Source organism: Anolis carolinensis, chromosome 1, assembly GCF_035594765.1.
Source record: "Anolis carolinensis isolate JA03-04 chromosome 1, rAnoCar3.1.pri, whole genome shotgun sequence".
In the NCBI taxonomy this organism is placed as follows: domain Eukaryota; kingdom Metazoa; phylum Chordata; class Lepidosauria; order Squamata; family Dactyloidae; genus Anolis; species Anolis carolinensis.
In genome coordinates, this window is record NC_085841.1 from 265,875,456 (window position 1) to 265,898,816 (window position 23,361).

A 23,361-nucleotide genomic window follows, 5' to 3' on the forward strand; every position below is an offset into this window, starting at 1 on the left:
TAGTCTGATTCAGGCAAAGTCCTATCTGCACATTAATCTCGTGGTTTTCTTCTCTCCCCTCACTACTATTTAAGGAAGCTTCAGCATCACAGCTTCTGCCCTTTTGCTTTAGTTTTCCTTGTGATAGTTCCACTTGCCAGGCTGGTACCAGCGTTCCAACCTTGCCCTCTTTTCACCTTAAGATCCCTCCCTGGAACAGGTAATTGGGCTTCAAGGTGGCCCTCATTTGGACCAGTGGATGTGTTGTTCTGTGGGTCTGTTGGAAGCATAACCAGACCCTCCATCAAACTTAAAAGGAAGAGCTAGACACACTTGAAAAAAATAAGAATAAAGAAGTAAAAAATTAAGAGACATTTTGATAACATATTAATCCCTGAACTATTTAATCCTTCACAATCCCTCTAAAACCCTATTCAGTTCTTCCTCATAGAAATCTTTCTCTGGTTTTGCCCAGTTATCTCAGAAGCATGTAAATCCAGCCTCTCTGGCTTTGATAGATCACTTAAACGTTCAAGCATAGCAAAGTATATAGCATTTAATAGCACTTAGCAATATGTTGCAGCACATTATATGCACCTACCGCATAGGAAGAATTTACGTTGCATTTTTAAAATAACTGGGTTTTGCAGAAGGTGTTTTAATTGGGGCTGTATTTTATCATTATTTTAAATGATGTTTTAATATGATTATTTTTCCTAACTTTTATATTATTCATTGTTTTAACTGTATTTTATTTTTTGAGTCACCTTGGGTCCTGTAGGGGCAGAAAAGTGGGGGTGATAAATAAATAAATCCACAGATGAATAAATAAGCCAAAAGGGCAGACAGTGTATTATCTGCATGTCCTGAAAAAGCAAGACAATATATTTCTGCATTTATATATTCTTTATATGGTATGTTACAACCCCCCCCCCCCCAATTTCTTCTTTTCAAACTTTTAAAAGTTTCCTTGATTGTCTTCATGCTTGTCTATCAATGCTGGTTGCTTAAGTGAAAGCAAGGGGGCGGATATGAAGGGGCAAGGAAGTGGCAGGGGAAGCTGGGTATATTGTTTGTTTATGGCGAGGAGACATCAAAGACGTAAAGTGGAGCAAGAAAGAATATGTTCACCCTCTATTGAAAAGGAGAAAACCAGTAGTTGAATTTGTGCTCTTTTTAGTAATTGTACATTGAAGAATTGAAGTGGAGCAATACTCTCATGTATCCCTTTTCAATGCCAGCAGCCAAATGCCCTACTCACATCGGATAGATAGGGATGATAAACTAACTACAGGAATAACTGTGGTAAAATAACAAGGAAAGAAAATTGGGAAATGACAGGCCTTGAAGTAGATGGTGAAGGTGTAAACTTGTTAGCAATTGATTTTTAAAAGGGAAAAAAAGTAAATGAGAATCAGATGTAAGTTTCACCAAAAAATTTTTTTAAATAAAAAGTGTCATTTATTAATTTTGTTTATTTTAAAGATATTTCTCTTTCATCTTTCAAATTGTAAAAAAGGAGGCAGATTTTTTAAATTTATGTCTGTCCATATTTCCTTCAGTGGTACCAGGTCTTTATTTATCTTAATATCATGTTCCTTTATCTAGATTCCCAGTCTTAGTCATAGCGTCATCTCTCAGACAAGCTTCCGTGCAGAGTACAAATCCACAGGGGGCCCTGCTGTATTTCAGAAACCAGTGAAGTTCCAAGTGGATATAACATACACAGAAGGTGGGGAGGCCCAGAAAGAGAATGGGATCTACTCAGTCACTTTCACACTTTTATCAGGTAAGTGCCACCCATATACTGTCTGCATTCAGGAACAGAAGCATAACCATACCATTAAGCTGGTTTCTTCAACAGATTGTGAAAGTTTCATGTATATGAAAAATGTCCAAATGTTATGTAGGTTGTAAATATGCATTATACGTTTCTCTAGCTCTGCAAGTCACTAGCCACTAGTCCATCCGGGACTTAGTAAATATGTTAGCATTCCTTGCCTGCAGCTGCAAAAGTTGAATTGTCAGACACCCAAAAGACCATGTACCTGACTGGCAGAGTTCAGTTGAAGTGGCACAGTGTGAGAAACTATAGCTGTCTCTGTTCAAGTGGATTTATATGAATCTCGCCTAACAATCTCATGTTTCTCCACACTTTGAACCTATCCAATTTCCCCCTTTCCCCTCTCATTTCTTTAGACACTAATTATTGGTATTACGTATTCAGCTTCATGAATGCTATGGCATGATGACTTGTTTTAAAATAAGGCCAAAGCTATAGATTTAGATTGTTATTATAGATAAGTCTTGCTGTGTTGAAAGGATATGGGCTACACAAGATCAAAGGGACTAAGCAATTGTCACTTTAAAAAGAATGAATTAACCCACCAAATGATCAATGAATCATTGTTTGATCTGGGCAAGTTGAGGGAAAGTGAAGCATTTAATATGACAGCCAGGTAGGCATAATGAATGAGATTTTTACGTACAGAAAAGAAAGAGAAATATCTAGCAAGTCTAAAAGGAGATGTGATGTTGCAAAACTATATGAAGAATCTGACAATTATTATCTGATGGATAAAGAGAAGTCATTCGGATATTGCTGAACTACAATCCTCAGCCTTGGCCAACAAAGCCAAGGGTGAGGCATCATTGCAGTTGCAATCTAAAGACATCTATAGAGACTCATGTTTCACGTTCCTGACATACCACTGCCAATATCTAACATTTATTGTGAATGAACAAGACCCCAAGCTAACTGTTCAGGATGTTCCTTTCTAGATGATTATCTTATTTTGTCAGCTGAGCAAGAAAGGAATAAGATGTTATAAGGATGACAGATGGGAGGATCAGTTATGGAGGGACAGGTAAAGTAAGCTTACATCCTGGTTCTGAAATGCTATGTTACTTAGAGAGAGTAGCATAGCAGAATAGCTGGTGCCACCGAATGAGAGCAAACGGTGGCAAAGGATAGATACATAAAAATAAGGACTAGAAGTCTGATGGTGATCTAGTACTGATTAAAAATGGAAATAACATATTGTTTGTGCCGTTTTTATTTGTTTGACTGCCTATCTCCATACATTATATATCACAGAAGTTTTCAGTGCTGCCTTGTCTCACAGTCTGATGTCTTTTTCTGTAGGTCCAAGCCGTCGCTTTAAGAGGGTAGTAGAAACCATTCAGGCACAATTGTTAAGCACACATGACCAGCCTTCAGTGCAGCAGTTATCAGGTAAGTAGCTTCCACAGCTGCTTTGCTTCAGGCAAGGACGTGAATTGGAAGCAACTCTCAGCATAGCCCACACATTATGCCTCCAAAATAGTTCCATTCAGACCAAACAGTAAGACCCCCCTGCACATCCTTCCCCTGCCATTTGCTCCACTCCCACCTGCCTTGCACTAACCCTCATTCCCGAAATGCATTTCTCCCCATTCCCCACCTGGCCTGCCCCGGCCCTGCCCTGACCTGCTCCAAGAGCCATCTGTCCCCTGTCACAGGAAGTGTCATCAGCAGTTCATGTAGTTACATTACTCAACCCATTGACACACTTTAAAATAAATCTTATGAAAGCCCTCAAGAGTTAAAAAGACAAGCAATGGCTTAATTTAGTTTTGGTTTGGTGTGACATCTATTAACAGATTGCTAGGAGTTTAGACCGAGGTAGCTAGTTCTGAGGAGGCCATGTGTCATTTTACCTTTGTAGAGAATGTGTAATGGTCGAACAGGGACAGAAACAGCTTGCCTGTTTATCATTTATGCTACACTCCACAAATTACTTTGATATTATTCTTCAGTTCTTTCCACCACTGGGGTAAATCATTTCCTAAACTCCCTCCTAGAAAACTCATGTTATACATCTTCACTTTTAACCTCCAAACCTTCTCCAACCCTTGCATCCCCTTGTAAAAAGCAGTGTTCCAAACTCTTGGAAGTGTATGACAATAAATAAATAAATAAATATAAATCTGAATAAATAAATACATGTAAATAGACCTAAAGAACAGTCTTGCCATTTATCCTAAATAAGTATATCTTGTTTAAACCATTTATGTTCTAATTCTTTAGGAAGATGTCTCTCTCTTTAGTGTTAGAACAGTTAGAATTCAGCCTCTCCTTTTGAAGTCATCCTTGTTCTGACAGGCTTGCAATGTACAAAGCAGAGCAGAGAGGCTGTTTTCCCTAAGCTGAAGTGTAGAAAGGAAAACTTTGCCATGACTGTTGAGCTTGAGCACGACAGCCTGGTTTGGACTGCTTATTTGGCCTCCAAAGTTGATCAGCCAGACTGCTGTCTGATTTTGTCGCTTCATATATCTGGTTAGACTAGACAGGAAGGGAGGAAGAAAGGATATTTAATGAGTCAAAAGAAGGAGAATCAGAGCACTCCCCAAAGACCGGCATTGCAGATAACTGCATATATATGCTCTGTGCAATGGCTGCAACAAGGTACAAAGTTTATAGCTTGATTTAATTGTCTGCACCAAGATGCTAGCCCAGTCATACCCATTAGCTCCGTATTTTCATGCTGCTTAAGACCATTTTAAATTCAGAGGTATGAAGAACAAACTTCCTATGGGTAGGTTATAGTGAGGTAATAAGCAGTCACCATGCAGTGTGAGTTTACACCAAACCTTTGCCTGGATGGATTGCTTGATAAGAAACATATTTCTTTCTTCACACGTGGCTGTGTCTTAAAAATTCAGGTTGTGATTGAAGACAGAACATGGAAGCAAAAATGATTCCAAGAAATAATTTCAAAGTGTAAAGTTTACAAGCTGTGTTGAAATGAGGCAAAAGTAATAGCGAGGTGATACCAAAATCAGTGCCAGCAGAGATTTGACTGGCATGAGAAGGAATGCTTTTAATCAAACACAAAGGCCACTTTCTTGTTCCTTGCAAGTTAGGATATGATAATCCATTCAGTTAGCATAATGTGTCTCAGACTCAAGTTTTATTCTGTGAAGAACAGTTGCTTACTTCAAAAGCATCCCCAGTCAAAATCAATGTTCTTGCCTCTGAAAGGGTTTGAACAGATTACCTGCTAACAGGTAGTGTCCCCCACCTTTCAAGTCAGGTGCCAGTACAGGTGAGTGTTTGGCACCTTCTATGTGAAAAACGTTTATGCACTGTGAGAGGGAAAAGTCTAACACAATGTGTTACAACAGATATGCCATACAGCTGGGTGACCCATCTGTGAACGTCTCTCCAGTTCAGTCACCAGCACGGACCTGTGGTGTTGTGGAGGTGATGCTTGCTATATCTTTCCTGATCCTGCTTGGTCTGCTGAGCTATGGGCCAGCCCAGTAAAATGACTTGCCTGGGTTTCAGAACAGAACTGTTTTCTGTTGTCTCTCATTCTTTGCAAGCTCACGCCAATATTGATAGATATGTAGTCGTTCTGTCTGTATGTGTACGTGTGTGTGTGTGTGTGTGTGTGTGTGTGTGTGTATGCGTATCTCATTTCAGTGGTGTGTTTCTGTGTCACACCTGCACATTCCAGTTAGTATCTTCCATTCTCATCCTCATTTCTGCTTCTTGGGACTCGCTCTGCTTATTACTTTTGATGTAAGACAAACTGGAACAAGCCCATATGTGCAGGCAAATGAAGTTATGGAAATCTTATGCAAATGCCATTCAGCATTAAGGCACTTCAACACTGATCTTCCTGAAACACAGGAAATCCATGCTTTGAGATCATTGCTTCTCTGACAGTCTTAGACACACACATTCCTTCATACTCATCCGTGATCTCCAGAGTGGAAACAGAGATTTCTACCTTTTTTGATATTCGCTGTGTATCAAAATCCTTTAGTCTATGAATAACTGATTTTTAAAAGAAAATCATACTTGCTTAGATTGAAGAAAAAAGCTACAGTTTGTTCACTTCTGTGTTCAATATATTTTGTTCAGGTGTAGAGCCACAGTAAGAATCTATTCCAATTAGCAAAAAGTGATGTTCCTTCCACTCACTCACTCACTCACTAATGTCACTTCTGTTGTCATAATGGATTCCTTTCTTCCAAGTTGCTCCTCCTCTAGAAAGGAATTAGTTGTCTGTATGTTTCTTTCAGTAAATGACAGTATTAAATAAACTGTCATTTCATCTTGGCAGAGAATTTCCTGCCTCTCCTGTTTTATGTTTGTGGTGCTTTTCAAACTTCTCAGCCACAGTTGCAAGCTCCAGGTTTTATCAGTGTAACAGTGTAAGTTGTAGAACAAAGAATCTGATTTTATCTGATGGTAGAAATGTATCTGGAGATTTTGCAGTCACCTTACTTCCTGCCTGTTCCTTCTTTGGTCCTTCTTGTTACTTTGTTTTCTTATCAGCTGTGGGGCTGTAATAAAGCCTTATTTGTTCCAGTAGTAGGTGAGTGGAGCAAGCAGAACAATTAGAGAAGAAATAGACAGCAAGCTGGACTGCAACACAATCTCCTATTCTGTTAATGTTAGAGGATAGTTACAATAGCTGGTTTCCTAATTGATGGCCTTTCTTTATGATCAGTTATGCATCTGTTGGTTTGGTGCTGAAATTCTTTAAAGAGGTCCATAAGCTTCATTCATGTCATATCTCTGTATTTGGGCAAATTTAGTTATTGCTTTGATTAGCTATTTTGTATGTTCTGTGAGGTAAGGATAAATCCTGTATAGTTATTTTGCTCATATGCAGACCTCCACAATCAGCTAAGTGATTGCAGGTACTGTTTTTCTCATTGGTGAAAAACAGTATTTTCTAGCAGGGCAGCAATTTTCAGTATATGTGTTTGGGGAATAAAAGTGTCATATTTAAATGAGCAAACATAAAGAATGTCTAAGGAGAGGCTGTTGGTATCATTTTCCCAGAACTTGTCACTGGTGAAAACCAAAAATGTACTAATTCAATGTGGGCCTGGGAATATCAGTTTCAAAGGTGACAGATGATTTGAAATGACTTTAGATCTAAACAGCCAATAAAGGGTAATATTGTACTCTGCTTCATATTGATAGTGGTGTTGTACTCAATAGAAATTAAGAACTCCCTGAAGGCACTTCATTTTAACTTGGCAAGTAAATGTCACAAAAGTAGTCCAAAAGATTACAAAATCAGGTCCAAATTTCAATGGAATTTTAAACTCAGCTCAAAATAACTTGTTTTCTCTGTTAGGGATTGGATTCCACTCCTTCGCTAGACCACTGTTTGAAGTCCTTATTAATGATGATAATCCAGAAGTCACACACAGATCGTGCCAGTCCCCTATCTGGGTGCTACCAATTCAACTGGAATGCCATAGACTGGCAAACATTTACTTTGTTTGTTAGTGTAGCAAGCAGCTCAAATAGTCATGTTTTCCTAGAGAGTAACATCTTTGCTTTCTCTGACTGCAGATTTAATTTCATTTGAATGAAAATAGGAATTGAGCAATTATTATCTGACAGGAAAAAAGTCCCCTGATCTTTTTGGTGCAACTCCTGAAAGGAATTCACACCCTTCAACATGACACAAAGGTTTCAGTGTGCCAATTGTGAAATAGATACATCTCCTGTAACTCAGCTTTATGGAGAGATGGGACCTTTTTTTGTGATTAACACCTTTTAGTAGCTAATGCAGACTATGCATGCTGCTTTAAAATGTACCTAGTGATGAAATACAAGGAAAGGACCCATGATGGTCTGTTTGACAGCCATGGATGGCCCTTGATCATTCCAAAGTTGCACAGCCCCAAATGTGTTTTATGTGCATGTTTCTTTAGCACAAGTTGATCATAAGAGATTCTATGAGTTTGGATGTAGCAGAATGAAGTGGCAAAACAGACTGCATGACTTCAGGCTACAAGTAAGGGATTACAGTTTTGAATGATTCTCCACATTTTAGATAAACCTCTGTGAGAAGCTTAGTGTAGCAAGGAAAGAGCTAGACTAGAAGCTATCTCCCTGATGTTCTTATTTTCCACTTGTGGGAGTTTTCATTTGCAGAAGCATTTGAAAGTGGTGCCTGGGGGTCGAAATGGTCCAGTTCACTTTATTATTTTTTTAGTTGCATGTTTTACTAATCTTGGCTTGAGGCTGGATTATGGGATAGTTCTAGTTCTTGGAAATTTTCATCAAAATTCCCATTTTATATGAATATGTGACTGGGTTATTTTCTCCAGGCGTTAGCATTTGCGTATCATAGTGTCTGCTCCATTAAATTATATCAGTGACCTATCTCATCTAGTAACCTGTCTCCCATTGTGGCCATTCATTTATTTGGTAGGCTATAAAAAGTAAGGAGAACCATGGTCCTTTTCTCTTAGAGATATTTAGAAATGTGCCTCATTTGAACCTGGAGCCATAATGAACAGTAGCCATTCACAGCCTTGTCTTCTATGCATTTGTCTGTGTTCCATTGATACAAAATAACATTTTGCAGAATTAACATTTTACACAATGAAATCTAGGCATTTCTCGTAAGTTCTTGTTTTGGCAATACAGACACACATATGAATACTGGCACATGTACATGTAAAGATAAAGGTATGGATAGAGGTTCAGGTAGATGCTTCTCCTTTCTTAGTCAGGTTCTCAACTACTGGCCCTTTCTTCACATTGAATAATCTTTGAGTCTGCTGCCTACAGTCCTGCCGGTCCTACCTCTTTTTTTCCCCTCAATCCTTTCCTCCAGGATTATTTTTATGCATACCTTTCCTGTTGCTTTGCTCTTCTCCCCAAACATTTAAACAACCTAGTCCTTTTTAGAGAATTGTTACATTCAACCATTGCTGCTAGAATGCTTCTAATTCACAAAGTGGGAGGGACTGGGGTGTATCTAATTATTAAATAAATATAAGCTCAGAAGCTACAGAAATCAGTAGATGTGATGTGAGTGATTTAAACAGAATGTTTTATGTGCATATTACATCAATTTCTATACTGTTTACCATGTTTAAAATAATTACTCAAAGGTCCAAGCATGGGAAGCACCTGCCCCAAAATGGTATAGGGATGAATGTCTAAACCTTGGACCAGTAGCATTATTGTCATTGTTACTTCGAATTATTTGGCTAAAACAGTTTCTCTGGGCATTCCCAAGCTCTTATGGATGAATTTTGGAAGCCAGCCACTTCTACAATTTAAAGTAATGCATACATTGTGATCATGATAATAATAATTATATTTTGTGAAGGTGATTGTCACGACCCAGGCAGCAGAGCACCAATAACCATACACAGAGGCCAGAATCTATCTAATATCTTTATTAAGGAAATATATAAAGTTAATAAAAGCAAGTGTAAGAATTAGTTCAGGAGTAGACCTTTCAGAAAAGGTCAAAATTAGTCCAAAGAAACAATGTCCAATATGAAATATTAAGGTCCAAAGTTGTAATCCAATAACCGAAACACTCACTTTGCCAGGCAAAGTGAGGGGAGATGACAAGGTCCTTTAGTCCATGAACTTGAGCAAGGCTAGGAAATAACTTGATTCTTGGAACACAAGGCTTGGTTCAAGGCAACAAGGAAACGAGGAGCAAGAATAGGTTCCGTGGAATTGCTTGGCGAGGTCCGGAAAACAAGGCAAAATCCGGAGAGTAAAACAAGGCTGGAAACGAAGGCTTGGAATCGGGAACAAGGCTTGAAACAGGAACGAGGCTTGGAAACGGAGTAGCTGTCCACACACGCTACTCCGGTAGCTGACGAATTGACTCCGCAAGATCCCTTTGTGGGTAGAACACCTAAATAGGGTCCCGGTTTTCCCGCCAAAGAGCAGTTCTCTGGAGAACCAGAAACGAAAGCTATTCTCTGAGTCCAGATGTGTGACTCCTTAAAGTTTCCCATGGAAAGCAGACTTAATCAGCTGAATGCTTAGCAGCTATCCTAGCACTCCTGCGAGAGGCCGCTTGAACTCCCCTCTGTTGTTTACAAAACTCATGGCGAGAAAACGTAGGAGATTTAGGCTCAGGGCTTGTTTGACAGACTTCTGGAAGACAAATCTCTTGCAGGTGCAAGGTATCCAAATCTGGCTGGGAAAGTTCCAATTCTGACTGAAACGGTGAAAAACCCAAGTCTTCCTCTTCATCTAGCACAACAGTGCCAGGAACGGGACTACATGGCCCATGACTCATCACAGTGATCAACAGCCATTTATAATAATCAACTAACAACCACTTCATTGTGATTACATTGTTGAAAGTAGTGCATATTCCTCTGGTATGATGATAACAGAGAAGGAGACAAACACTTTGAATTTTTAAAAAAATCTAGAAATAAGCATGAGGATTATTTGGGCCTCAAATGTTGGACACCAGCTTCTATCGCCAAACATTATTGGGTATGTTAGTTAGTGCTGATCAGAGTTGCAGTCCAACTACATCTGTAGGACCATATGTTTCCCACCTCAATTTGGAATGTAATCAAGAATGTTGTGTTAGCAATTACTTCAGAAATTTTATCCTTAATATCCTAAATATTATGAAGAATGGAAACTGATGATAAGCTATTTTTCCCAGCATTGAATGGTTATGAAAAAGTCAATATTCTGATGGGTTGTCTTTCTAACTTTGAAGGATTCTGACCAGAAGTCTGTTCATTTTCAATTAATGCAGTATAAGTGCTCGGAAAGATTTGGCCCATTTATATATGAAGGCTTCTCTTGTCTCTGCTTTTTACCTTTGGAATCTTTTGCCCCATAGAAAAGAAAAAACATCTGTGAGAGGGAGTTGTTGTAGGTGAGGAAAGAGTTAAGCAAGCACTGCTCCCCACATATTTCTCCATTTAATGTCCCCCTCTCCAAATACCTTTTCCCTTTAAGAAAAAAAGAAGCTGTTCTTTGCTACAAGCATTTGTGTGCCATGTGTAGTTTAGCCCAAAAATACTAATACACTCAACTACAACCATAAACTCTTAAAGAATTATGTCTCTTTTGAAATGAGCTACTTTGCTTTCTTTTGCAAACTATATCTACTCACATTTTCCTTTGTGTGAGCAAATAAAATGGAGCGCAGCTCTTTGATCTTATGCTGGAATGACAGGTTACTAGGATTATGTTTCAGAAGAATGGCTGTGTTATCTGTACTAGCAAGACTTGAAAGCCTGCTAATTGGAGAATTAACTATAATAGAAGCAGAATGTCTGCTGTATGGAACGTATTTCTATATAAAAAACATCTCAAGATGTTGCCTATGGCAGTAACCTCTCTTTTTCTTTCTGAGACATCATTTGCAGTGGAAGTGAGATAGTGGTATAACAGGTCCATAAGATGAACCAAGTTAAATGTACAACTTTTTCATTATAGGGGTGTGGTCATAGCTCTGTGTGTATGTATGTGTCCTCAAGTCACCTGTTGGCTTATGGCAATCACATGGAATTCATAAGAGTTTTCATAGGCAAAGAACACCCAGAGATAATTTTGCCAGTCCCCTTCTCTGAAGTATTGTCTGCAGCATCTGGTGTTTATCGATGTTCTCTAGTGCTCAGAGCATTATTCCAGATTCTTGCATCTGAGCCCTTCTCAAGGATTTATAAATATTAATAGAGTCACAAAATAGTTAATTTTTTTATGTTTTGCAATGCGAATGTCAATTATATCCTGATAAATATGAATGTCTGAGATGTGTGTGGTCAGTGAATGCTGAGAATCACATTTAGGTGATATTCAACATTCTGAATTATTTGACATTTAACAAATTGTTTGAGCCCAATAATGTGACTTACATTACGTGAAAGTTACTAGTGTCACTTTTTGGACATTCGCTATGGTACAGATATTATGTGTACAATACTAAGCAACTGATTTCAAAAGCCTTTTATAGCAGTCAGGAAAAAAAATCCTATGTGATAATGTCAAACCCGTATATGCTTTCTGCTCCAGGAAATCATTTTGCTGCATTACTACCTTATTGACAGAGCTGTGGAAACCACTTTTTATATTTTCCTTCCCTCCCTCCTCTTTCCATTCTTACAATCTAGACACCACTAACTGTATGGAGTTGATGACTGGGAGACTTTCCAAATGTGGTAAGAACTTCCCTTCCACCTTCTCTTCTCCCCAGCACTCACTGAATGACATGACAACCCTACTGCCCTTTTCCCTGTGGACACCTTTCATCTTCTAAATACTCTTTTATAACTTGCCACTTTACCTTTTGCTTTGAGCACATACCTTCCCCAGTTTGTCCTCCACCATGCACATGTGCACAAACCTGTCATGCCTCTGTTTACACAGCACATGTGTACGCGGTTCCACAGTCCTGTTCTCACACTGACACCCCCACCCTTAGTGTCGGGTGATGTATATATGCTTGTAAGTCTTTATTCCGGGTTCACAGTCAAATCACCCTTTCTCTGCTCTGCAGCCCTGTACCACTTCCCTTGCTGCTGTGCTACTGCTTGGCTCCCCACATCTCATGCTGAGAAGAAGACAACAAGGTTCGGCCTGAACTTCCCCAGTTTCGTTCCAGTATGTCTAGGGAAACCCATTCTTTCTCGCCTACAAATGGGAGGAAGATGCATCCTTAGCTGCTACAAAGCTTAGGTTTGGCCCAGACCAGTATGATTTTGATGGCATCAGACTCTGAAAACTACAAAAAGTATAAAGTTTCTCTTGAAAATCTCATCCCACTTAGTTTGAGATTACACAGCTAATCCCTGTTTCTGTGTGACCAAGACTTCTCATTTCTTTCTCTTTTTTTGTTCTGAAAGCAGAATATAAAGGAACTCAGAAGTGGGACTGGTATTTTTGAAGGAGGTAGCACAGTGTGCCCAACAACACTTTCAGAAAACCTGCTTTTTTCAGTGGCCAACAATTTTGTCACTTCAATAGTAACTGAACTGAAAGGCTGTTAATGGCATTTCACAGCTGGCCACAATAACTAAATAAAGAGCCATATCTATCATATCATTGAAGTTGCTTTGAAACCTATGTCAGATTTCCACAGGGATGAGGAAGAGCAGAACGTGATCTATGTAGATGGCTGCTTCTCTTTACCATCACAAAGGTCAACTAAAAAAAAAAATCAATTCGCTTTTTTGAGGGAGAATGCTTTGATTTGTTATCTTACCAAGCAGGATGCATTATCCTCATTTTCCTCTTAGAGGGTGATCTAAATCCTAGACAGATCTTTAGCCTCTTCATAAAAACATCAAACAACAAATCTTTCTTTCCCCTTAATCTCTAGTTACTAGCAGCAAGACTATGCAGAAATCTTAAAACATAGCAATTTTCATGTATTAATTAAACTTTGCAGAAAATAAACCATTTACTGCTCCGTCTGCAGTCTTACGTCTTGAAGTCTGGCTATGTCAGCATCATTAGTATTAGTAGAGGAAATTCTGGTCAGTGAAACAATTTTAGAGCTAATAGGGGGGAATCTATAAGCATACTTAACAGAAGCATTAGGATTATCTGTGTGTCATAGCATCCCAACATAGCTACAGAACTGCTTCATCTTGCTTTTTTAAGTGCTTGTTTCTTGATGAACTGATGAAGACTTCTCATCCCTGGCACTGGGTCACACAAAAATTTAAAATGACATCCCCAAGACAAATCAGAAAGCATCCTTTTGTCCATAAAGAAGCTGCACAGTTTCTTTCAAAGTCACAGAACTAGGTCACAACAGTCTTCTCTTTAGCGTAAGGGAATAATAATGCTAACATTTGAAACTTAAAGAAGTAAACACTGAGCTTCTGGACTGTCCTGTAGATTAACAGTACTAAAGCCATTACTAATTCAATCTGATCAGTCAGAACAAGGGCAAGGGCACAGAATTCCCTACTCATCTCAAAAAGCCTGTCTGGTTCATTCAATCTTCAGAAAAGAAACTGCAGTTCTGCACAACATTGCTCAGCTACTGTTAGGGCTTCCACTTCCCTTAGTACTTTTCCTATTTCTTTTAATGAAGAAATCTAATACTCCAACCTTTTGATACAACTTCCCTCCAAGCCAGTAAAATATCTGCCTGCTAGGTTTTTACACATCACTATCAGGCAATTGCAGAAAGCACATAAATAAGGTACTGTTGCCAATAACAGATATTAACACTGCCTCCTAAGCGAATAGTGTAAATTCTGAACAAAGTGAGCAAAATGTGTGGATTTCCATAGTTTTGGAAGGAATCAGCTAGTACAAACAAGGTCATCACATACCCCATCTCAGAAAGATTACCTACTGATTTCATCAACAGAGAGCAGGTGTCCTAAAACACTTTTGTTCACATGTGGGATTTCTCAGGCAGCATGCAAACCTCAGATCTATTCTGTTATACTTGAAACAGCCAGACTGGGACTCTCTCTGCTGCCCCAGAAGTGGTAGGCAGCCCCCCCTGCCAGGCTAGCAGCCATGCTATGAGTCCCACATTCCCAGGCTTCCTAAGCCCGAGGACTGTGGGATGGCAGTCAAGTAGATCGTTAAAGGCAGCATTCCCGGAGATTAAGCCAGATCAGCCACATGTGGTGTTTATCTGCCATGGGCCCAATCCATCATCACACCAACCTAAATATGTGTTTCTGGTTCTTTACAGTGAGATTTATTGTTTGACACTTGAGCATCCACGAGTTTTGATATCCAAAGAGTGTCTTGGAACCAAACCTTAGTGAAGATTGGGAGCCAATGAGATTCAAGAGTCAACTGGTCTCATTATATTTGAGAGTATTTCTCCCTTGTCCTGAACTGTAGAATGGATGCCACTGAGGATTTAAAGGAAATCATGACATTTTTCTAGCATCACTTGATCTGGTTTTAATTTCACAGTAAAAGGTAGAGATTGGATTTTCAAGTATGTAATAGTTGGAACCGTCTTACAAAAAAGAAACTTTATAGAACTCCTCAAAATATTTTACAGGGATAAACCTGTAAATCAATTAAATGCTACTTCACACTTTGCAAAGGAATCTTATAGCAGCTTTGAGACGGAGGCCCCTTCTACACTGCCAAATAAAATCCAAATTATTTATTTATTTATTTACAGGAATTATAATCCACCCTTCTCACCCCAAAGGGCGGATCACATTATGTACATATAGGGCAAACATTCAATGCCCATCGAAACACATCGAACCAAGACAGAGACAACAGACAGACAGACGCAGAGGCAATTTAACCTTCTCCTGAGGGGATGTTCGATTCTGGCCACAGGGGGGAGCAGCTGCTTCATCATCCACTCTGATGGCACTTCCTCACTTCCTCATTCCAACGTTGTAAATTAATTAAACTTGCCTCCCCACTTTTATAAGTGGTACCTTATTTCCTACTTGATAGATGCAACTATCTTTCGGGTTGCTAGGTCAGCAACGAGCAGGGGCTATATATATATATATATATATATATATATATATATATATATATATATTATTGACAGGTGCTCACCCCGCCACGGGCTGGCCTCGAACTCATGACCTCATGGTCAGTGTGATTTATTGCAGCAGCTGTTTACCAGCCTGCGCCACAGCCTGCTTTGAACTGGATTATATGAGTCTACACTGCCATATCATCCACTTCAAAGCAAATCTAGATTTTATCAGGCAGTGTAGAAGAGGCCTAAGAGGAAAAAAGTTAGTAGCATAAGCTTTCCTAGACTGATGTCTGCTTTATCAGATGCATCATTAGGATAATGGCTGTTTTGTCATATGTATACTGTCAGTCTTTTCAACAAAAGACACATCTATGATAGAAAAAGAAAACACTACTAGAATATTTGCCAACTTCCTTAAAGCAAACAATACTATTGATGTTATTATATCTACTGAAATAGAGTTATTATATCTGCTGAAATAGAGTTCAGACTCCAAAACCTATGCTGCCATCCTCTATGAGACCACTTCTATACAGCCATATAAAATCCACATTATCTACTTTGAACTGGGTTATATGGCATTGTAGCCTCATATAATCCAGTTCAAAGCAGATAATGTGGATTATCTGTTTAGATAATCTGGGTTATATGGCAGTGTAGAAGGAACCTGAGTTAGCTTCATAGGTGTTACAAAATCAAGTATTGGAGAGTATTGCCTCCATTGTACTGGACTCCTGCGGAAAATAGGGAAGAAAGAGAGAGATTAAAGAACTGTACCACCTCCGGTGGCTCAGTGTGTTAAAGCGCTGAGCTGCTGAACTTGCAGACTGAAAGGTCCCAGGTTCAAATCCGGGGAGCGGAGTGAGCGCCCACTGTTAGCTCCAGCTTCTGCCAACCTAGCAGTTCGAAAACATGCAAATGTGAGTAGATCAATAGGTACCACTCCGTCAGGAAAGTAACAGCGTTCCATGCAGTCATGCCGGCCACATGACCTTGGAGGTGTCTATGGACAATGCCGGCTCTTCGGCTTAAAAATGGAGATGAGCACCAACCCCCAGAGTCGGACACGACTGGACTTAACATCAGGGGAAACCTTTACCTTTACCTTTTCCACTTAAGTGTAGATTGCTATCTTCAGTCCAGTGTATCGTAATAACCAGGCCCGTAGCCAGGATTTTGATTTCGGGGGGGGGGGTGAGTCTGACTGAAAGAGGATCTACCCTAGCAAACCTTTTGTATCGTTATCCCAATACCCCCATGCGTATGGGATATATTGAGCATGGCGATCAGATCATGATACAAATAAATATAACCGTTTAAATAATTCCAGTAAGGCCTTCAGAGTCCCTCAAGCCCCCCCCCCCCCCCCCTTGGGCTACATGCCTGGTAATACCCAGCAAGCAGAGTAAAATGAGTTGCAGCCGGGACTTGCTGCAATTGCTTATCACACTGCAGCTCACTAGCAGGGAGGACTAATGTCCCGCTCACCAGCACTGAAGAACTCCTTCAGTTGGGGCAGCTGCCAGGTTTTTAAGGTGGGTGAATTCTTTGCAGTTGTGGCAATTGTCCATTAATTAAATATCAAAATTAATGAGGCCATAAGCCTTTCTTGCAACATCCTAAATACTGAGCAGAATGCAGCCCAAATCTTTAGGAATTGAAGGGTAGAGATATTATTGGAAAATACACCTGCATTTATTTTGCAAGTCCATATTACCAGCCAAACAATACATGTTTTTTTTTTCATACATAGCTTCTACATGTGTAACAAAAAAGGAAATGACTTTTATTGTAACAACACAGATAATTTAGGAGGTTTCAGTATAACTAACATTTTCTATATATAAGATTGGGTATTTGCTTCTAAGGTCTTTTCTACACTGCCATATAATCTAAATTTTCAAAGCAGATAATCCATATTATATGTTTTGAACTGGATTATATGAGTCTCCACTAGGTAATAGTGCAGAAGAGGCCTGAATCAGCTGTTGAATAGTGAATCAACTCCTGTGTAAATCCTATTGGTTTAATGGGTCTACTCTAGTTGGGAACTAACAATAGGCCAAAACATGGTAGCAAAACAAGCGAAGTGAATGGAATGTGAGTTTCTAAGGCAGGTAGGAAACTCCCAACACATCACTACCCTTCACATTTGGGAATGTTTTCTGCTGAAGTTTGAAATGGGATTATTCAAAAGAAACCATTTTCACTTGCTTCCCTTCAGCATTGGGAAGACTGAATAACATGTTTGGTCTGACATGTATCGTTTAGCTCAAGGTTGTAAAATAAGAGTTATACTTAATCTCCTCTCCTGCTCCCATCCACATATCCTGATAAAAGTATCCCAGGGTGCTTCCAGACAGTGCCTACATCCACGCCAAAGTGGGTTTAAGAAACCTACTTGGGTGCGGATTCCCATCCCCACTCCTCCCTAAAAACCTGGGCTTTCCTGGGTAGGGTGGCTACATACCATTCCAGTAACTACCGGGATGGCATACAGCCCCCAAAACAACCATTAAAACTTTTTAAAAACATACTGGGTTGCCATTAAGGTGCTCCTTGCGTCCTGGTGCGAAGAAATGATCTCCTTCTCCTAGCACATCATTTCTTTGCATTAGGAGAACGCAAGAAGCACTTTAATGGTGGCCGGGTATGTTTTTTTTTGTTTTGTTTTAAGGGTTGATTGGGGGGGGGGGGGATTGAGTGCCATCACGGCTGGACCTTTGGGCTTGAGATGGCAAATGGGGCCTTGCCCCTGGATAGTTCCGGGTAGTCCTGGAACTACCTGTGGGTGTCTCCACAAGCCCAGGAAGACCCGAATCTAATGGGGTATTTAATTAATCAACCATAACCAATGTTATTCCAAATTAATTCATTTTTACCAGGGACATCGTTTGGACACCCTTAGTAAAAACCCAGTCAGGTCTCAGTTTTAAGGCCTGTCTCGATGGGCCCCCAGTTGGAGGAAAGTAGCTTTGGAGGATGATTGTAGCATCCCTACTCTCCCCTTTCTAGACCCTTTGTGGCCCCTTTGCTACAGCTAGGTACTTTCAGCTTTTATCAGATTGGCTGCTTTGGTGCTAAATCCAAAGAGAACTTCCACAGTCCCTCTCAGTTGCTTCAGCAATCTACAGCAGATCTGAAAAGTTCATTTAGACATGATAAAATATCCAGATGAGGAAGCCTTAGTATGTCTAGGGTTGAAAAAAAGGCAAATCTGCCCAAAACTGCCTACCATCTCACACACATTACTTAGCATGAAGTATACTAAAACACCTAGGTCCAATCCTTAAGCAGATACCATTTTGCATCAGCTATCTTCACAGAGGCAGAGAGCATAAGGATCACCAGGCAAAAACAGTTACAATTGCAATCCACAATATCTTTGGAACCCATGCAGCAGGGCATAATGTTAATGGGCTTCTCCTATGAGTTAATATACATTAGTGAGAGCAATTATGCATCAGAGGCCTGTTATTCTATGTAGCTGACATGGTCTAAGAGCCATTTCAAGGCCATTATTTCATGAGTTGTTTAATCCTTCTAAAAGCTTTTTAAGCTAGTGACCGTTACTACATTTTGTAGAATAAAATTCCTAAGCTGATTATGCACTATCCGAAAAAGAACTTTCTTTAGTCTTTTATCCTCTTAGTTATCTTTTCCTTCCCTGGCACCTTTATATCTTTGCTTCTTTACCTAATGCTCGTGCAACAACCATCACTTCTGTTTTCTGAACAAGAAAAAAAGGTTTGGGGTTATGACATTCTTCTTGCTTTTTAAGTTTTCTCCTCAACTTATTTGCTTGTTCTTACATATTTCATTTCAGGAGAAATAATCAGGATAGTGTACTATCTTTATACACTATCAGTTCAGTACACTATCCATTCAGTATACAGTTTACTGACCAGCAATATCAATATTATTTGCTTTTCCATTGATACTGCTATAAGCTATATTAGGTTTATGTATTTCTACAGCATTGTTTAGAGCCAGTGTGATATAGTGGTTTGAATATTGGCTATGATTCTGGAGACCTTCAGAATCTTTCAAGAACAGTAGTGAAGACTAATAAAAGTAATATAAACCACACCCAATCCTTCAGCTTTTCAGGAATACTTTCTTAATTTGTCACATTGATCAAATTTTAAGCAGAAGATTCTGACTTGAATAAACATAGTAATAATAATTCTTGCCCGTGATTGTTAAAAAGAGGGGGGGGGGCCATAATACCTTTTTTTCAGAATGCAAAGAGGAAATGGGGAAGCAATGCATCCTATATTGAAGTGAAAATATAATATGCCATTTTGAGATCTCAATGAGAACTAGTGAGATGCTGTGCACTTGTATAAATAGCACTTATATCTCTGGTTAATGCTTGTCTTATGCATTTTTCTATGAAAACAGCCCTGCATATTCTCCTTGCTTCTCTCTGCTGCTTATTCTGCAATTCCCTTTCCAGCAGATCTTGCTGAATACACTGCTCAGCTGCATAATTTGCAAACACTTGCATATATCTGTGCCCTTCGCAGCAGCACCTGTAGCTTTTTCTCACTGCTTTCTTTCACATTTTCTGTTTCCTGATTGCATTTGGCATGTGAAGATATGGAGTCCAAAGCCACGCGGGAGTCCACATTAATCACAGTGAGACATTTAAGGGTGATTTTAGTTTTCTTTTTCTAGGATTGTTTTCATATATCAGGCCTAATTCTCTCTAATGCTGTTTTTGTGGAATTCTTTCATAAGTCTTCCTTATGATACTAATGTTATTGTCTGATTGCTACTAAGACAAAAATAACATTTGGAAGAAAAGTAGCATTTGTGGCATGAAAGACCATGTTAGCAATGTAAGTTTTATTATTCATATTACAACCATGATTCAAAGGCAAGTTCCCTCTGTGAAAATGCATTGCATGTATACATATGTAAAGTATCAGAGCTACATGATTGAATCCTGGGGTGAGGCAAACTCAGTATTCGACATCATAACTTTCAACATTTCACATATAAAAACTGGATAATGTGGTTAAGAAACGTCAAATCAAGATGGCAAAAGTGTTAATATGTAAGAATTCACAAGCTAGGAGAAGCTGCTGCAGGTTGCTTTCAAGGAAATTGGGACAATCAGCTGAAAATGTGGGACAGGGGAGGATTAATCAGGGACAATTGGGGTGCATGCTACACTTCAAATTTCTCTTCTTGAACCAGGCAACCAAGACCCATAGATGATTATCATCTTTCCTTTCACCACCATAAAGGTGTGATTGAGTTTTATAATACGAGTTCTGAGATTTCAGAAGCCAAATTTTCTTTCGATCACAATCTCGAAATTAGATTGTAATTCTTGCAATTGATTCATATTGGAGGTAGAACTGACATGACCAAAATTCAAGTGAGTGAAGTATAATCAATGTTTGGGAGAGAAGAATTTCAGCAGAAGGCATGAGGAACCTACTAGCATGATCCCCATAACTGTCTAGCTCTCATGGGTAAAAAGGAAACAAGGCAGAGGTGGAAGCGTAGGGCACTACATTGGCACCACAGAGTCCTTGAAGCACTGCACCTCTTTGCCATTCCTAAAAGAAAATTGGTTTTTGTCCCCAAATACCCTTGTGAAATATGGGAGAAATTTCACTTTGTTTGGGGTTCTTCCTGGACCACATAAAGCCCAGGAGAGGTCTTTTTTAAAACAAGAAGTGGAGTGGAGATGGCTCTACTGCTGTCCACATCTTGTTTCAAAATGAAAGGCCTCCATCCTGGATATGACATGGCCCAAGATAGGCCCCAAGCATGGGGGAAATGCCCCCACTTTCTAGAGGGCATTTGAGGGGGAGTTTTATCATTTTTCTTTCTTAAACCATCTGGGTTCCACAGAAATGGCCCTGGGGTTGAATGTGTCCTGCGGGCCACATTTTGCACACTCTTGCTTAAAGTGAGTTGGCATTAGCCATTCTTTTGTGACTTAACTCAGTTAAGGCAAGACAGAGACTGACCAGAGGATAATGTAGGTCAAGGTAGTCTCTACAGGGAAGGTGTGGGGAGCTCAAGAATGCAAAAGACCAACGGTCAGCTCTTTCCCTGCAGGAATAATAAATGTGTGTGCCAAACAAAACTATATTATTGTCAGGATATGGTGGATTTCCTGGAACCCAGGTCTGAGCAACTTCAGTTTATACAAAAATAGTGGCTTGAAAGAAGGTTTTACAGCTACACTGTTCCACTGGGTGATTTCAGTGTCCCTTTTGGGACAGATTATAGGCATGATTGTTAACATTGCAGCTTTTTTGTGTGTGTGTCAGGAGCAACCTGAGTCACTACTGGTGTGAGAGAATTGGCCATCTGCAAGGATGTTGCCCAGGGGACGCCCAGATGTTTTGATGTTTTTACCATCCTTGGGGAGGCTTCTCTCATGTCCCCGCATGGAGCTGAAGCTGATAGAGGGAGCTCATCCGTGCTCTCCCCGGGTGGGATTTGAACCTGGCAGCCTTCAGGTCAGCAACCCAACCTTCAAGTTACGAGGCTTTAATCCTCTACGCCACAGGAGGCTCCTAACATTGCAGCTAAGCTTTGAAGTTGTAGAACACTAGAGAAATTATAAGAATATAGAAGGTTATATTAGAAGTCAGAAAGATCTCCATAACTAACATACAAGCCCAGTAAGACCAGAAATGCCTAGGTCTACAAGCTCTTGCTGTTATAGCAAAAGACCTTAAAGAAAGAAAATGTTGACTATGAAAAAGAGCTGGAAGGAGTTACACTGAAAGCCGACCACCTCATGAGAAATGAATAGTATCAAAAGTATACTGCAGCTGGAAATAGTTCTGATACTGTTCTGCTCAGATTACCACTTGGTTGGAGAGTTGACTTGCAACTTAGTTTCTTATTACTGTAGACAGGAATGGACAGTGAACATTTTGTTTCCCATCTTCCTTTTTTTTTAATTACCCATGCTGACTAGGGCTGTTGGCAGTTGCACTCCAACAACTTCCAGAGGACATGTTGACAGCTCCCATAGTACTATCCAGTAAGGGTGTGTGAAATGGCAGAAATATGTTCCATTTTCATTTTGAATTTCAGATGCACCCCCCCATTCCTTCCTTCCCAAATTTAGCCGAAAGATTTGGGGGCTCATGTTTTGTTCCATGAAGGGTTCAGCAGGGTTCTTCCCGGTTCGTATTTCGGCGGTTCATCTGATCGACCTCCAGAATTTCACACACCCTACTATCCAATCGTCTCTTTTGAATCACTCATTTTAATTAATATATAAATATGTAAACCATCATCACATTTCCTCTTCTTAGGAAAAATGCCTGTAGTTTCTGGAAAGGATTCATTTCTAGTGAATTGGCACTTTATATAGCATTTGTGGATCTACTCTTGCATAAGTATTATGGCCTGCTATTTTCACCCAACAGCTTTGGTTGCCTGTTTATGAGTATATGCCACATTCCTGGTGATGTCTGTTCAGCCATCTCGTAGAAAACACCTAGAAGTTTGAGCTACCATTACATTCCTGTAACCAAATGCAGACAGATAACAACTCAATTTAATTATAACTTCACTCGAGGTAGGGTATTAAATGCACTAACTTTTCAAAGGACATATCCTGGGGAGAAAAATGTGTCTGTCTTCAAATGGTACATTGTTCAGATTAAGCTAGTCTTGGCAGAGTATTCTGCTAGCTCTCTTATCTGTACTTTTTAAAGTTCTTCAAAGAAGCTGTATCTAGTTGCAGCTAGTTTTCTTCTAAACAATATACATTGTTCCACTTTGTCCTAAAGAGAACTTTTCCTGAAGCTGTCAGATTTTTACCATCTACATTCATGGTCTCATTAGGGACTTTTAATAGCAGACAGATATGCTTACACAATCAGGTCACAGTTGAACAAAGGAAAGCATGCTTAAATCCACTGAAATCAGTTGGCTTAACTCTGACTGATTCTGACCTTGGATATTCTCGTAGAAAATTAGGAAGCAAGTTGTATTCATCCTATATTTTCAACAACAAAAAAGACCACAGCTCTGTTTTAGATGCCTGTCATCCTTGTCAATTTTATAAAGCTACAATTTCTTACATATGGTGCATATCTTATGTCTGCAGTAAGCGAGATGGTTCCTTTGGATCTGACACTACAACATAACATCT

General features: G+C 39.5%; 1 protein-coding gene across 17 annotated transcripts in view; it reads left to right on the top strand.

Moving 5' to 3' along the window:
• The window catches only part of brsk2 (BR serine/threonine kinase 2), a 496,678-nt gene that overhangs the window by 468,912 nt on the left and 4,405 nt on the right, over positions 1-23,361 (top strand). For 10 of the 17 annotated variants that reach the window (XM_016993435.2, XM_008108160.2, XM_008108167.2 and 7 more), the window contains 3 exons: positions 1,588-1,768; positions 3,125-3,214; positions 11,899-11,946. In XM_016993435.2, the coding sequence (XP_016848924.1) occupies positions 1,588-1,768; positions 3,125-3,214; positions 11,899-11,946 (319 nt within the window). Of the gene's footprint in view, positions 1-1,587; positions 1,769-3,124; positions 3,215-11,898; positions 11,947-12,284; positions 13,199-19,818; positions 20,105-23,361 lie in introns of those variants that run through there. The other 7 variants (XM_062967616.1, XM_062967620.1, XM_062967624.1 and 4 more) reach the window with 3 other exon arrangements.